The sequence below is a fragment of the Oncorhynchus gorbuscha genome, linkage group LG22, assembly GCF_021184085.1.
Source record: "Oncorhynchus gorbuscha isolate QuinsamMale2020 ecotype Even-year linkage group LG22, OgorEven_v1.0, whole genome shotgun sequence".
Lineage (NCBI taxonomy): Eukaryota > Metazoa > Chordata > Actinopteri > Salmoniformes > Salmonidae > Oncorhynchus > Oncorhynchus gorbuscha.
In genome coordinates this window covers 20553207-20570864 of record NC_060194.1, presented here as the reverse complement: position 1 = coordinate 20570864, position 17658 = coordinate 20553207, and the positions used below count along the sequence as shown (strand labels likewise).

At 42.9% G+C, this 17658-nt stretch overlaps 1 protein-coding gene across 3 annotated transcripts in view; it reads right to left on the bottom strand.

Moving 5' to 3' along the window:
- LOC124009674 (tenascin-R-like) overlaps window positions 1–17658 on the bottom strand; it is a 123880-nt gene that overhangs the window by 4862 nt on the left and 101360 nt on the right. For all 3 annotated transcript variants that reach the window (XM_046321720.1, XM_046321718.1, XM_046321721.1), the window contains 8 exons: window positions 16084–16203; window positions 15197–15340; window positions 12145–12275; window positions 6753–6885; window positions 6196–6347; window positions 4427–4523; window positions 1360–1521; window positions 423–586 (listed from right to left, as the gene is read on the bottom strand). In XM_046321720.1, coding sequence (XP_046177676.1) covers window positions 423–586; window positions 1360–1521; window positions 4427–4523; window positions 6196–6347; window positions 6753–6885; window positions 12145–12275; window positions 15197–15340; window positions 16084–16203 — 1103 coding nt within the window. The remainder of the gene's footprint in view (window positions 1–422; window positions 587–1359; window positions 1522–4426; window positions 4524–6195; window positions 6348–6752; window positions 6886–12144; window positions 12276–15196; window positions 15341–16083; window positions 16204–17658) is intronic.

The window sequence follows — 17658 nt, the reverse complement described above, 5'->3', positions numbered from 1 at the left end:
CACATTTTCCGTATATTTTGTGGTTTGAACTCACTGTGGTCATTGTAGCTCAGCATTCAATTAGTGGATTAAAGTATGCAGACAGTCTTATCTTACCTACAGTACAATGTCGCTAGTTCCTCTTGTTATGTCTTTCTGGTTTCATTTCATGTCATCATAAGGTTGAGGAGATTGGGAAACTGCTGAATTTGTGTGATGTTGCAAGCCTTTTGTAGTAGCCTCACCAAAAGCTCTTTTCAAGATTTGTACTTTTTAACAAAATCACACTGGTGTAAAGGCAGCAGGAGCTTTAAAGTAAAATACAAAGGAGCTGGCCTTACTGCCTTCACTTTCTTTATGTCTCTAATTGAAATGACAGGGACTGTGGTGTTTAATGTCAGTCGTCACCCCTCAGTTTCAGTATGGAGGACAGGGACACGCACCTGACTGTGTCTCGACTCGCCATATTTTCCATTCAGGTTGGCCCGATGGCAGTTTTTGTACCACCAGGCTCCTTTGTAGGACAGAGCACAGTTGGTCACAGCAATGTCATTGTCTCTGTCCTTGGTGGAGAAGGGACGGCCTTGGTGATAGATCAGTGCATCCCCTGTGACAGGGAATGGAAATAAATGAAATAGAAGGAAGCAGCACAAGACATGGACACACTGACAGTCTGAACTGAATAATACTGCAGGGCTGGAGCCAAGCGGTGGGTGGATGGGTTTAAAGAAGTACCTTCAAGACACCATAAGAGAGATGGAAGAGAATTGCTTTTATGGTTTTCTAAAGAACTGTATTTTGATCGTCAATTGCACACAAGGTCCAACCAATACTTGACTTCCTCTTTTAACCCAACCCCTCTAAATTGGAGGTTTGGGGTGCTGCCACAATGGGCGCCAAGGGAGCTGCTGTTGTGGTGGGTACGGGGACTGGTTAACTGCCTTAATCAAGAGCAGAATGACAGATTCTTCATCTTGTCGGTTCGGGATTTGAGCTAACAACCTTTAACTGCTAGGCTATTGGGTTCAGTATTAAGCATCTCTTCACTGTTCAAAGTAACATACTGTACATTTAATAGGGATACCTAGTCAGTTGTACTGAATGCATTCAAATTAAATGTGTCTTCTGCATTTGAACCCAAACCCTCTGAATTAGAGAGGTGCAGGGGGCTACTTTAATCAACATCCACGTCTTCAGTGCCCAGGGAACAGTGGGTTAACTGCCTTGCTCAGGGGGAGAATGACAGATTTATACCTTGTCAGCTCGGGGATTCAATCCAGCAACCTTTCAGTTACTGGCCCAACGCTCTAACCACTAGGCTACCTGCCGATCAGTTGGTTGATCTTAAATCAGTGCCACATAGAGTAAATAAATGCTCACCAGCTGTGCCATTATACTCTCCTATCCTGAGTTTGTATAAATTCCTGGCATCACCAATGGCGAATTTGTCATAGTTGGCATAGACAGACTCCTGGCCATCCTTCATGTCGATCCGGAGCTCGTAGCGACCTTGAGCTGCAAGCTTCTGTATGTTGTCCAAACCTGAAGAAGAAAAAGAGATAACCAATGGCCGTTCAAATTATAAACTGGGTGGTTCGAGCCCTGAATGCTGATATGCTGACAGCCGTGGTATATCAGATCGTATACCACGGGTATGACAAAACATTTATTTTTACTGCTCTAATTACGTTGGTAACCAGTTTAAAATAGCAATAAGTCACCTCAGGGGTTTCTGATATATGGCCAATATACCACAGCTAAGCACTGTGTCCAGGCACTCCACGTTGCGACGTGCTTAAGAACAGCCCTTAGCCGTGGTATATTGGCCATATACCACACCTACTCGGGCCTTATTGCTTAATTAACTCACTCAAGTCTGACATAAACCTTTACCTGCATCTTGACATGGTAAGAACCGATGCACACAGGAAATGACATAGAGATAAGAGGAGGTGGACAGTGAAGTGAAATTTGTCCATATCTTCTAGTCAACAGTCTTTGGTCCAGTTGGCCTTGCTGCCACTGCTGCTGCCAGCCCAGAGCCCAGACAGGCTGTGATAAGGACCAGGGAGATTAGACCTTGCTTTCCCAAGATAACAAATCTCTCCTCTTGGCAGGGATGTTTCAAGTTTAACCTCAAGCTAGAAATCATATGATGTTGTACATGCCTCATGATAGCAGATAGCAGTTATTTTTTACCCCACGAAAAACTTGAAGCCTCTGATGATAAGCATTGGACTGAACGAGGGAGAAACTGGGCTCGGGCTCCGACAAGTCAGCAAAAGATACAATCGGCATTACAAACAAAATAAATCCCTGGTGACAGGGGAAAAGCAATTGGTGTAATAAGATTTGTTAAACATTGAGTGAAGTCCAATTTGCCCAGTGCATAATGCAGGATCATCTGCTATTAACCTGATAGCAAAACTTTTGCGTCAGCCTGATTAGAAATAGCCAGCAAGATTAAAAATGCATTTGGAGGCTGTATTCAGTTCTCATTATATTTCATAAATTAATATATCTTATCATTTTATTACCCAGCTTACTCCTACACTTCCACAGAAATTAAGAGGCAAATTAAAAAGAGCGAAAATGATCGCATATTGCACAACTGCGTCAGTTTCTTTATAATACGTCCTCAAATTGACAATATATTTGGCCGGGGTCGGGTTAGTCAGTCAGACTAATGGATAAAACCGCAGCTGAAATGAAAATGTTCTCTTTTCAACTACTGATAATAGCATCCGTTAATTCCTGTTTCTTCACTGTGAGGCAACCTTAATGTGAAGTGTTTCCCTGTAGAAAGAGTTATTCTGTCCATAGCAGGATAGTTCAACCAAATGTCAGGTCTAACACACAGTCTCTGCGGCACGATGTCGGATAAAAAAAAAGATCAGGTGCTGTGTGCTTACATCATCTGAAGCCCACTACGATGTCCTCTGAGAGCACCACTATTCTCTTGAGGTCATAACTTTACCATATCAGTGTCAGTCACAGGAATGGTACAGTACATGGCTACAGTGCTCCTGTCATGGCAGGAGGTGTTTTTGCAGTGTGGACAGACAGTTATCTATTAGTACGAGACTGGGCAAGGAGGAGCATTGGGTGTGCTTGCCAGAGCCAGAGGTGACCTCCTACTGAGTAGTTAATGACAGACAGGGGATATGGGATGGGCCTGGCAGTGTAGACTGGAGCGGCAACCTAAATGGCACCCTATTCCCTATACTGTACACTGCAACACTTTGGTCAAAAGTAGTGCACTATATAGGGAATAGGGAGCCATCTGGAATGCAGCCTGGCTCAGCCAGAGCTGACGCCTACCGTCCCCAACAGGAGTGAGCACAGCACTGAGTCAGCAGAAATGAAACAGGTCATAAGGAATATCTACTGGGTGAGAAGTGCTTTTAGCTTTTACCAATCAGGAATGAGTCAGGATTCATACTGTTTTCCCAGCACATTGGATCTGTGTGTCATTAGTAGATGATATACTGAAGTACATCTTGGGTAGGAACGCAGTGGCAATTGGTAACATAGAAAGAGGCATGACAAAGACTGGGGACTAATCTTCTGCAGGGTCATCGATATTCTGCAATATTCTAAAGTAGGGGCGTCAAACTCATTCCACGGAGGGCCTAGTGTTTGAAGGTTTTTGGTTTTTCCTTTCAATTAAGACCTAGACAACCAGGTTAAGACCTAGACAACCAAGTGAGATGAGTTCTTTACTAATTAGTCCTCTTAGTTCATCAATCCAGTCCAAGGGAGGAGTGAAAACCCGCAGACACTCGGCCCTCCGTGGAATGAGTTTGACACGTGTTCTAATGGTTAAATTCATTAACAATCTTTTTTTTTGGTTATGAAAGTGTACTCTACTTTAATGATATTTTTCTAATAAAATTACAAAAACTAGTTCTCAGGGTTGGGATCTCTGCTATGAAATATTGATGTTGACGTCATCTTTTATCTATTTACAAAAACAACAGCATGAAAACTAGCCCATGAAGAAACATTGTTCATTTCTAGCTTTTCTAATGAATATAATTATGGATGTTATAATGAATTTTGCAGAAATATTCCAGAGTGCATCAAAGGAGAGAGCCCTTTTGTTTTGTATCAAAATCAAAGCATTTCTGAAAAACAATTACCATGTAATCTCAAAGAGAAATGAGAGCTGAATACATCCATTAATAAATCACAGAGCTAGTATTTGTGAAGTAAAGTAATGAAAGAAAGAGAGGTTGGAGAGAGACTAGAAACAACAGACTAGGAACAACAGACTAGAAAGACGTGTAAATTAAGTCAACTGTTAATTCTGAGGTGGGAGAGATAAGCAGAAGCAGAGACTGCAACACAAACACCCCCTATTCCTATATTAAATAGTGTAAGTAGCCCCAAGAGATACCTCCTAATAAGTGTTATGGGGCTGAAATGAGCTGCTGAGAAAACTTACCGAGCCAGAATTCATCCTCTAGGTTCCCAAAGCCGACCCTGTAGTCACTCCACTTCCTGGAAAAGTCGGTAAGGCCATTCTGACGACGTTGGAACACCTGGAACACAGACCAGATACAGAGTGAAGACCAGGTGGCACCACTCTGATTCCACCTACAGCCGTGTCCAAAAGTTTTGAGAATGACACAAATATTAATTTCCACAAAGTCTGCTGCTTCAGTGTCATTAGATATTTTTTTACTATGGAATACTGAAGTATAATTACAAGCATTTCATAAGTGGCAAAGACTTTTATTGACAATTACATGAAGTTGATGCAAAGAGTCAACATTTGCAGTGTTGACCCTTCTTTTTCAAGACCTCTGCAATCTGCCCTGGCATTCTGTCAATTAAACTTCCGGGCCACATCCTGACTGATGGCAGCCCATTCTTGCATAATCAATGCTTGGAGTTTGTCAGAATTTGTGGGGTTTTGTTTGTCCACCCGCCTCTTGAGGAGTGACCACAAGTTCTCAATGGGGTTAAGGTCTGGGGAGTTTCCTGGCCATGGACCCAAAATATTGATGTTTCCCAAGCCACTTAGTTATCACTTTTGCCTTATGGCAAGGTGCTCCATCATGCTGGAAAAGGCATTGTTCGTCACCAAACTGTTCTGTGATGGTTGGGAGAAGTTGCTCTCGGAGGATGTGTTGGTACCATTCTTTATTCATGGCTGTGTACTTAGGCAAAAGCGACCCCACACATGAATGGTCTCAGGATGCTTTACTGTTGGCATGACACAGGACTGATGGTAGCACTCACCTTGTCTTCTCTGGACAAGCTTTTTTCCGAATGCCCCGGACAATCGGAAAGGGGATTCATCAGAGAAAATTACTTTACTCCAGCCCTCAGCAGTCCAATCGCTGTACCTTTTGCAGAATATCAGTCTGTCCCTGATGTTTTTCCTGGAGAGAAGTGGCTTCTTTGCTGCCCATCTTGACACCAGGCTATCCTTCAAAAATCTTTCTCCTCATTGTGCGTGCAAATGCACTCACACCAGCCTGCTGCCATTCCTGAGCAAGCTCTGTACTGGTGGTGCCCCGATCACGCAGCTGAATCAACTTTAGGAGACGGTCCTGGCGCTTGCTGGACTTACTTTGGCGCCCTGAAGCCTGCTTCACAACAATTAAACCGTTCTTCTTGAAGTTCTTGATGATCCGATAAATGGTTGATTTAGGTGTAATCTTACTGGCAGCAATATCCTTGCCTGTGAAGCCCTTTTTGTGCACGTGTTTCCTTGCAGGTAACCATGGTTGACAGAGGAAGAACAATGTTTCCAAGCACCACCCTCCTTTTGACGCTTCCAGTCTGTTATTCACACTCAATCAGCATGACAGAGTGATCTCCAACCTTGTCCTCGTCAACACTTACACCTGTGTTAACGAGAGAATCACTGACATGATGTCAGCTGGTCTTTTGTGGCAGGGCTGAAATGCAGTGGAAATGTTTTTTTGGTGATTCAGTTCATTTGCATGGAAAAGAGGGACTTTGCAATTAATTGCAATTCATCTGATCACTCTTCATAACATTTTGGAGTATATGCAAATTGTCATCATACAAACTGAGGCAGCAGATTTGGTGAAAATTAATATTTGTGTCCTTCTAAAAACTTTTGGCCACAACTGTACATATTGACAAAGTACATGTCCCAAATGGCACCCTATGCACTATAATATTGGGTGCTGTTGGGGTTCTGTCTGCAAGGTATATCTCCTGCTATGAGACACTTACGATCCAGCCTCCTTCGTCTGTGGTCATATCACAGTAGACCTGCACTCCCTGATTGGCGTCTCTGTTGATGTAAATGGTGTAGACGCCGCTCACAGACTCCCCGTTCAGCAGATGCTGGGCACAGTTCTGAGGGGTGGCAAACAGACGGTTTCCTGGAGCGGAGAAGAACAGAACACATGACATAAGCTCAACATAATGGAGAATGACGAGGACTGGGCCTGTATTCATAAAGTTTAGATCATTTTAGATCATAATAAGATTATATGGACAGGGGGGATCTGATTCTAGATCAGCTATCATACTCTGAGATGCTTATTGAATATGGCCCTGAAATCTGGATAGAGTGTGGAGTGGGGATGAATGGTGTGTGTGTGTGTGTGTGTGTGTGTGTGTGTGTGTGTGTGTGTGTGTGTGTGTGTGTGTGTGTGTGTGTGTGTGTGTGTGTGTGTGTGTGTGTGTGTGTGTGTGTGTGTGTGTGTGTGTGTGTGTGTGTGTGTGTGTGTGTGTGTGTGTGTGTGTGTGTGTGTGTGTGTGTGCATGCATGCATGTGTGTTTACCTGTTGTGAAGGCTGTAGAGATGATGTCGCTGGTCTCTAATCCCCTGGCAGCCTGCAACCTCACAGTGTATTCTGTGATCTCTGCCAGGCCCTCCAGACGGATCCACGTGTCTTCTGCATCCAGGATCAGCTCCTGTAGCACCACACACACACCACAGAGGGGAGAACACACAGATAAGGGAACGGTAACTGATCCTAGATCAGCACTCCTATTCTGAGGCGCTTTTTGAATGCAGGCCCTGATCTGATAATCCCTGTTGTTATGAATAGGAGTGTAAGCACAGCATTTACCTAGGGTTTTTATCATAATTTATGGGCCTGTGAGTGGATACGGTACAGCAAATAGTTTTAGCTAGATCCAATCCAAAGTGTACAGCAGACAGTAACCCATAGCGGTGATACCATCTGACTCCTACCAACAAACAACAAAAGCACCCAGGCACATTTACAGACATAAAAGATTTATGTCAGGCCCATATAAATGTTGATTCATTTTTCACTGTTGTTGGCTCTTGTACAACTCTGCCCTGTGTTTTTCTAAATGATAAGAGGGAGAACTAAAAAGGAGAGGAAAAGGACCTTATCAGACACTGGTGCTATATAAGGAGCTGCCAGGAAGAGGAAGAAGAATGGCTATTTCAGTCTAAAACTCAGTTCCCTTTCATTGTTTTTGACAAATCCACTTTTATCAAGCTTATCTTCTGTCGCAGAGTGGATGGCATACCATTTTTCTCAGAGATCTCTTTTTCTGGCAGATGAAATAAAAATATGAGCTCTCTAGGAGCTGGCCGTGACAGCAGCGTTGAACTGCTGAATCTGATGAGGCTTTGAGCCATATGAAATATCTATGAAGAACTGAATGAAATATTCAGCCATTTTGGAAAAAGTGACACATTTTAAGAAAACATGTTGGGTGAATTATGCAGCTATAGTTTTTTAGTTAAGAGCATTATTTATTCTAATCTGGAAGGTCAACATATGATTCATAATCAAACTAACACAGATTACTGAATATGACGATTATATTAGCAGAGAGAACAGGTTGGGAAGAATTTATGGGGACTGAAATGAACCTAAGCAGAGTAAAACAACAGAGCGCGTTACTAAAACCAAATCCTCTGTGCATGACTGACACCCACTGGACAAACACAAGCACCAAAAACACACAAGGTCAATATAGTGTTAGTGCGTGTTCGTGAGTGTGCATGCATGTGTGTTGAAAGACATATACAATTGAAGTCAAAAGTTTACAGACAATTAGGTTGGAGTCATTAAAACTCGTTTTTCAACTACTCCACAAAATTCTTCTTAACAAACTATAGTTTTGGCAAGTCGGTTAGGACATCAACTTTGTGCATGACACAAGTAATTTTTCCAACAATTGTTTACAGACTGATTATTTCACTAATAATTCACTGTATCACAATTCCAGTAGGTCAGAAGTTTACATACACTAAGTTGACTGTGCCTTCAAACAGCTTGGAAAATTCCAGAAAATTATGTCATGGCTTTAGAATCTTCTGATAGGCTAATTGACATCATGCCATCATCACCTCCACAAGTCTGGTTCATCCTTGGGAGCAATTTCCAAACGCCTGAAGGTACCACGTTCATCTGTACAAACAAAAGTACGCAAGTATAAACACCATGGGACCACGCAGCCGTCATACCGCTCAGGAAAGAGACGCGTTCTGTCTCCTAGAGATTAACCTACTTTGGTGCCAAAACTGCAAATCAATCCCAGAACAACAGCAAAGGACCTTGTGAAGATGGAGGAAGCAGGTACAAAAGTATCTAAACCCACAGTAAAACGAGTCCTATATCGAAATAACCCAGCAAGGAAGAAGCCACTACTTCAAAAAATAGACTATGGTTTGCAACTGCATATGGGGACAAAGATAGTACTTTTTGGAGAAATGTCCTCTGGTCTGTTGAAACAAAAATAGAACTGTTTTGCCATAATGACCATCGTTATGTTTGGAGGAAAAAGGGTGAGGCTTGCAAGTCGAAGTACACCATCCCAAGCACGGGGGTGGCAGCATCATGTTGTGGGGGTGCTTTGCTGTAAGAGGGACTGACTGGTGCACTTCACACAATAGATGGCATCATGAGGGAGGAAAAGTATGTGAATATATTGAAGTAACATCTCAAGATATCAGTCAGGAAGTTAAAGCTTCGTTGCAAATGGGTCTTCCAAATGGACAATGACCCCAAGCATACTTTCAAAGTTGCTGCAAAATGGTTTAAGGACAACAAAGTCAAGGTATTGGAGTGGCCATCACAAAGCCCTGACCTCAATCCTATAGAATATTTGTGGGCAAAACTGAAAAAGTGTGTGCGAACAAGGAGGCCTACAAACCTGACTCAGTTACCCCAGCTCTGTCAGGAGGAATTCACCCAACTGATTGTGAGAAGCTTGTGGAAGGCTACCCGAAACATTTGAAACAAGTTAAACAATTTAAATGCAATGCTACCAAATACTAATTGAGTGTATGTAAACTTCTGACCCACTGGGAATGTGATGAAAGAAAATAAATCTGAAATATATTATTCTTTCTACTATTATTCTGACATTTCACATTCTTAAAATAAAGTGGTGATCCTAACTGACCTAAGACAGGGAATGTTTACTAGCATTAAATGTCAGGAATTGTGAAAAATGTATTTGGCTAAGGTGTATGTAAACTTCTGACTTCATCTGTATATATATATATATATATACACTGCTCAAAAAAATAAAGGGAACACTTAAACAACACAATGTAACTCCAAGTCAATCACACTTCTGTGAAATCAAACTGTCCACTTAGGAAGCAACACTGATTGACAATAAATTTAACATGCTGTTGTGCAAATGGAATAGACAACAGGTGGAAATTATAGGCAATTAGCAAGACACCCCCAATAAAGGAGTGGTTCTGCAGGTGGTGGCCACAGACCACTTCTCAGTTCCTATGCTTCCTGGCTGATGTTTTGGTCACTTTTGAATGCTGGCGGTGCTTTCACTCTAGTGGTAGCATGAGACGGAGTCTACAACCCACACAAGTGGCTCAGGTCGTGCAGCTCACCCAAGATGGCACATCAATGCGAGCTGTGGCAAGGGTTTGCTGTGTCTGTCAGCGTAGTGTCCAGAGCATGGAGGCGCTACCAGGAGACAGGCCAGTACATCAGGAGATGTGGAGGAGGTCGTAGGAGGGCAACAACCCAGCAGCAGGACCGCTACCTCCGCCTTTGTGCAAGGAGGAGCAGGAGGAGCACTGCCAGAGCCCTGCAAAATGACCTCCAGCAGAACACAAATGTGCATGTGTCTGCTCAAACGGTCAGAAACAGACACCACGAGGTTGGTATGAGGACCGACGTCCACAGGTGGGGGTTGTGCTTACAGCCCAACACCGTGCAGGACGTTTGGCATTTGCCAGAGAACACCAAGATTGCCAAATTCGCCACTGGCGCCCTGTGCTCTTCACAGATGGAAGCTGGTTCACACTGAGCACATGTGACAGATGTGACAGAGTCTGGAGACGCCGTGGAGAACGTTCTGCTGCCTGCAACATCCTCCAGCATGACTGGTTTGGAGGTTGGTCAGTCATGGTGTGGGGTGGCATTTCTTTGGGGGGCCGCACAGCCCTCCATGTGCTCGCCAGAGTTAGCCTGACTGCCATTAGGTACCGAGATGAGATCCTCAGACCCCTTGTGAGACCATATGCTGATGCGATTTGCAAGACAATGCTAGACATCATGTGGCTGGAGTGTGACAGCAGTTCCTGCAAAAGGAAGGCATTGATGCTATGGACTGGCCCACCCGTTCCCCAGACCTGAATCCAATTGAGCACATCTGGGACATCATGTCTCGCTCCCATCCACCAACGTCACGTTGCACCACAGACTATCCAGGAGTTGGCGGATGATTTAGTCCAGGTCTGGGAGGAGATCCCTCAGGAGACCATCCGCCACCTCATCAGGATCATGCCCAGGCTTTGTAGGGAGGTCATACAGGCACGTGGAGGCCACACGCACTACTGAGCATCATTTTGACTTGTTTTAAGGACATTACATCAAAGTTGGATCAGCCTGTAGTGTGGTTTTCCACTTTAATTTTGAGTGTGACTCCAAATCCAGACCTCCATGGGTTGATACATTTGATTTCCATTGATCATTTCTGTGTGATTTTGTTGCCAGAACATTCAACTATGTAAAGAAAAAAGAATATTTCATTCATTCAGATCTAGGATGTGTTATTTTAGTGTTCCCTTAATTATTTTGAGCAGTGTATATACGTATATACATTAAAAAAAAGTTTAAAAGCTAGTTAAGATGAAGACCGTGAGGACAGTACAGTGTTGGGCTCTTCGTCCCAAATAGCATCCTATTCCCGATATAGGGCACTATTTGACCAGGGCACATAGTGCTCTGGTCATATGTTGTGCACTATATAGGGAATAGGGTACTATTTGGGACCCATTCTTGGGCTCTGCCTGAATGATGTAATTAGTTGAGAGAGATATCTGCTGTAGAATATCAGGGGAAATTGTTCCTGGTGAGTCATTAATAGGCATATTGCAATGGAATAACCTTCCTAATCTACTTTATTAATATTACTCAGCTACATCAAAGAATGTAATTAAAATGAAAACGTTTCCAGGACTCAAATTAAAAGATCTAAACGGCTCTATTGCCGAGTAGAGCTCTGCAATGGATCTGTACTAAGCGGTCATTTGTCTGGGAGATATTTACACTGTTTTGATAGCTTCAAAACTCTACCGGTAACAGTCATATTATGGCTCTTGTATTATCAATCATATCTCCTGGGAGGACCTTTGGCTTATTGATTCAGCATCGTGTGGGAGCTTGATTGGAAACTCATAGAAAAAGACAACTCTTACCAAAAAAATACACGTCGTATAAGTACAAGGCCACAAATACGGACCACAATACAATAAACACTTACTCACAAACAAACATGGGGGAACAGGGGGTAAAATAATGAACAAGTAATTGGGGGGATTGAAACCAGGTGTGTAAGACAAAGACAAAACAAATTGAAAATGAAAAGTGGATCGTGGATGGCTTGAAAGCCGGTGACGTCGACCGGCGAACGCCGCCCGAACAAGGAGAGGGACCCTCCTCGGCGGAAGTCGTGACTCCTTGCCACTCATTGTCATGCCAATGTTTGACTTGACAATGACAACAATGGAGAAAACAAGAGCACAGATAGATCTGGGAAAGGCTAGTATTTTGGAAGCTTGTAAACACTACACGTAACACGCATGGCTCATATTCATTTCCCATTTGAGCCGCTTTGGCTTGATACTACAGTTCACAGTTCAGCGTGTGTCTGTGATTGGGAACTCTTGTTAATAAAGGTAGATACGCCCTACTGTTTTCTGCCTACCTTTCTGCTGCCATCGGCTGATTTGTATGTAAGCATGTAGTTGTCTATGTCTGCGATGGGCGGTTGCCAGGAGATGAGGGCACTGCGGTGGTTCACCTCACTGGCAGTCAGGTTCAAAGGAGCGTCCATGGCTAGAGGGGAGAAATCAGATAGCAGATAACTATGTCCCTGTTCCATTGAGTCAAATCATTAGTGGCTACAGTATGTCCATTTCTAGTGTCCAAATACTGTACTTAAATTGGAAAAGTTGCCCAATTGTGATCTATCTCCTAATTTGATGAACACCCCTCTAGCGGACCTTAGTTGGAGTCATCCTGCTGCGAATGCATTCTAATCGTCCTTAACCCAGCATCCTTTACTGCTCAAAACTCATCAGCCTACCTGTGCTCAAGGGCTCATCGACAGATTTTTCACCTAGTTGGCTTAGAGATTTGTACCAGCGACCTTTCAGTTACTGGCCCAACACACTTGAACACCTGCTGCACACTCTTTTTCCGGTTTCACTCTTTTTCCTATCTCGCTTTCCTCCTGTTGTCCTCAGGTGTTTTCAGGGGAGATCTATGACAGTTCAGTAATTAACAGTGTTTTACCACTGATAGCCTCAGGCCTCTGGACTGAAGGACTTTCTACATGAGATGCAATGACATCTCCACACAGCAGTTATACCCACTGGAGAAATCACAATGTGGGTGTCCACACTACCATATCTGCCTCTTCGAGGTCTTATCTGACAGACTGCCATTCTCCTCCTCTCTCCTCAACATGACTGCGATGCCTGAGAGGGCATCAATCTTAATTTTCCTTTCATCCCCTTTAATTTTGATTGAATCAAGCCATGACAATGCCTACACCTCTCTCTCTCTCTCTCTCTCTCTCTCTCTCTCTCTCTCTCTCTCTCTCTCTCTCTCTCTCTCTCTCTCTCTCTCTCTCTCTCTCTCTCTCTCTCTCTCTCTCTCTCTCTCTCTCTCTCTCTCTCTCGTTATACCCCATGTGAACACTATTCTGAGAGATGGTGTTTTTGGACATATAATGTAGAGGTGTCTCAACCTGCAAACAGATGGCAAGTGAAGTAATGGATTATTACTATATGATAAGAAAACTTGTTTCCATCAAGAAACAATTAATAAGTGAATCCCCATGCACTGGTTCAGGTGTATACTAAACCAAAGTACTTATTTTGAAGACACATTATAATTTCTAAAACTTCCCTAAATAAAATCTCTCTTGCTGGTCAAGTCTTTTAGAAAGTGAGTCAGCAAATAACTTTATGTTCATAAGAGGCCATCAACACAGGCACATTTTTATCCGAGCATAACAGTCAGCCAAAACAAAGCGTAAGCGGAGAGTAACAGCATCGAAAATTAAATAACACCCAAATTAAAAATGTAAAAAGTCTCTGAAGTCTGGTGAACTTGGCTACCCCATTCAGTGATTACGTGTCAACATCAGAGAACAAGGCTGGCCCTTGAGTAGCAAAACCAATGGCCTGTGACACTTTTAGACAAATTAATTTGTCGAAAAACAGTGTCTATAAATAAGGTTTTGCAAAGGGAACTGGTTGATTAAATAAATGTAGTGGAATTGCCCCTCCCCTAGGGAGACTTTTACCGCAAGACAAAAAAGCCCCAAAAAGCTACTAGTTTTTTTTTTCTGGACGTTTGTTTGTGTACACTACACAGGCAGCAGCCCACTTGGCCTGAAAATGTTCATGTGGTTCCACTATAGTGCAGCCTGGGCCATGATGCTCCCTTGGGGATATTAATGCCCTGCTGCTGACAGAATGGTTTTGTTCATGAAACACTGAAAATAAAGTTCAGGGCCCGGTTGCACAAAACATCTTAAAGTACATTTTCCCCTTATCTTTTTTTCCCTTAGAGTTTTGTAACTTTAAGTCAGTTGCACAAAACATTTTAAAGCAAATCTACCCCTTAAATTAAGTGAAAAAGTTAAGGGTGCCCATGAGGTCCCTTAGGTGCTTCATTGAGTATTGATATCGATGTAAAACGCATTTGTGGAGGTGAATGTTGCTTTCCTCTACCCTGATTTCGAAAAGAAAACACCCATCAGCAAGCCAGGTAGCTAAACAATGAAAGGTGCATAATCCATGGCTACATAGCTAGGTGTCTAGGTAGCTACCTACTCTGCTAACTTGATGTGTTAGAAAGTCGTAGAAACAAGTTCAGAAAAAAGTAACAAAAAAACGTGTTTCATTATCTTCTGAATCAAACTGTTTCTCCTGTCTTGATTGTGGAAGTTCTATTTTGCGATCACAAAATAAATGTAATCTCTTTGACGAGAAATTCATTCAGTGAATCAGGTCTTCTCCATGGTAACCTGATAGTCTTTCTGCCATATATGCCTTCAAACCACAGTAAAACACTTCAATTATGCCCTTCCCTAATGAAATATTTGAGGTGCTCTATGCAACACCCTTAACTTAGGTAAGGGAACACTTAAGATGTTTTATGCAACTGGGCCCAGAGACCCAACTCTGCTAATCTACACCATCTTCCTCCCCTCCTCTTCTCCCTTCCCTAGAGTGGAGTAGGTATGATATGATTGGCTTGTGAAGATTGTTAGCTAGCAGTACGGTGTCCATTTTAGGACAGCCTCAGTCCTGGCAACTGAGATTATTTTTTTAAATGTATGAGACTGAGGTTGTCCTAATATGAACACTGTATACCAGCATTAGAGATGTGGTCAGTCCGTGATCACACTGCAAGGGCCTCAATGAGAGGGGAAAGGATTCCTGTTGCTAATTAGACACACTTTAACTAAGAAATGTGAGAGGGCACACGTTAGTTGAATAGAAGTATGTTTCAAGGAGTTTTAAGTAGCTTGCTTTGCTCTCAGTAGTCTTTGTGGGCTAGTTCTGAACGGGTAGGTGGAACAGTAAGTAGCTTGCCTTGCTCTCAGTAGTCTTTGTGGGCTAGTTCTGAACGGGTAGGTGGAACAGTAAGTAGCTTGCCTTGCTCTCAGTAGTCTTTGTGGGCTAGTTCTGAACGGGTAGGTGGAACAGTAAGTAGCTAAGCAAGTAAAGTACGTGACATACGTGTTGCAAAGTTGGCGATGACCGTTCCACTGGTCAGGGGTCCCTTGGTAGCATAGAGGGCTACAGAGTAAGTGGTGCTCGGCAAGAGCTTAGTGAGCTGGTGCTCCTGTTTCCCACCCTCCACCAGGAAGGTGTCAGCTGTCACTTAAGGAGAAGGAGGAACACAAAGACTCACATTAGAATAGGAGACTACATGAGATTGTAAACACAACCTGGATTTTATGATTACATTAAACAATTTGAATATATAACAGTTGCCTAGGATATGCACAGTCACTGTCAGGGTTGGTAGATTGGGGTTATTATTGGTCAGGTTTAATTGCATGTTGCTGAAATCAATTTCACTTAAATTCACAATTTCTTATTTGCTTGCACGACTAAACTTTGTATAACCAATCTAGATAAATTGCCTGTTTAATGAATGGCTTACTATATCCTTAGAAATAGGTTCCGTGTTGATGATGAAAAGTAACAGGTTAACAAACCATTTCTGCCAAGATGCTATTGCCTAGATGAGTCTGGATTAGTAAATGAGAAATCACACTTAATGAACACACTAGAGTCAATAGAGCACATTGGCAAGAGGTTGCTGAAGAACCATCATTTGTGGCCATATTGATGAAAGCGGCATCGACTAACAGGTTGATGTCTGCGCTGATTTACAAGTAGCTGTCCTAGGCCGCAGCCCAAATGGCAGCCTATTCCAAATATAGTGCACTACTTTTGACCAGAGATCTATGGGTAATAGAGTGCCATTTGGGACACAACGTTAGACTTTCTCTCAGAGTCGACCTGGCAGGAGTCCACCTAAAGACTCAGGGTGCTCCACACGCTCCACCCCTGTGGCGGAGATACATAGTTTGTGAGAAGAGAATAATTCTGCCTACCCTGGTTGCAGGTGAGGGTGAGCACGTAGTTGTCAACGCTGGACAGAGGAGGGTTCCACTGCAATAAAGCTCCTTGTGGGGTAATGTTGAGGGCTGTCAGTTCCATTGGCATGTCCATCGCTGCATCAAAGAGAGAAAGTGAGAGATGAATACAAAAAAGTGGGTCAGAGGGGTTCACAGATCCCACCCCATCACTTTCCTAAATTCCATTGACTGTATGTTCCAATTACAGAACACCATGTGGACTATACTGTATAATTCTGCAGAGAAGTATATAGTCCACATGGTACTGCAAGAACCATTCTTGAGAACACAGAAGAAAACAGCTGGCATCCAAACATGAATAGTTCTAGGCCACACCCTCATTAATGGGAAACAGCTAAGATCATATCTCGGAATCATAATCACACTGCCTCACATCTCGCACCATGGATAGAATGGGTTTAATTAAACTCATTACTTTAAATATTTAATTGAATCCAATGAAAGCTGACAATTTGAAATGAAATCAAATGTAATTAGATTAGACTGAGTAAGCCAAACACTACTTAATGAATCAATCAAAGTATGTAATAATCTATTCATCAATCTCTGTGTAGTTATGATATGGCTGACGATGTGCCCCAACCAGACCAAAACCTTGAAGGGTATCCAAGGACTTCAGCATACATTCAATACCCCATTTATACCACACCCATAAGCAGAAGCATATATAAGAATTGTATAAATTAAAGAATGTAGTGTAGCCTATGGGGTAAAAATGTGTTATGAAGTTCTTGGTACCCTTCAAGTAAAGTGTTACACATTGCCCTGACTGTGTGAAAGCTGGTCAGCTACAGTATCAATACAATGCAGAAACATACACCCAGAGTCTGCTGAGCCACAGTACGTCTCTGTCCCAGCCACAGCCATCAGCTGGACAGTTGACTCCAGTCCAGTGAATCGTGGACACTAATTACCTTTGGAATTGCAGCGAGTGCCTCGGAGCTTGACATCGGTCGCTACCCGGCAGGCAGGACTCTCCAGCGACTGCAGCAAACTTTCCCTTAGTGCGAAGGATCTTAACAAGTTGACTGTGTTCGTGCTTCTGGCCTGCAAGTGGGGCGCCGACCCAGTTCGGGGCAGAGCTTCTCATCTGACAATCTGGATTTCGAGGCACTTTTATCAAATTCTCATCTCTCTCTCGTATAGAAGGTGAGAACCCTCTGCGCCCCATTTGTCAGATAGAGCGCCTCTCTCCATAATATGTTTTATCTCGCTCTGGCTGAATCACACCACAGTGGAATGATATTCTTGGGGCTATGACCCTGTTTTAATGAGCCCTGCCATTTGTCCTATAATGCTCCTTCACACCACTTTGTGAAACAGGGCCTGAGATTCATCATAGCGTCTGCGTTAGCAGAATTCTAGTTTTCCTCTGACAATACGTTATTAGAAAAGTAAACTCTATAACTACGAAAGGATATTGTGTGCTTTTTTTCTAGTTTTGAATTACACTGTGATACTCTACACTCCTAGATTTTTTTTGCAAAAGGATCCTGCGGCTGTCCTCATAGGATAAGCCTTTTTGGTTCC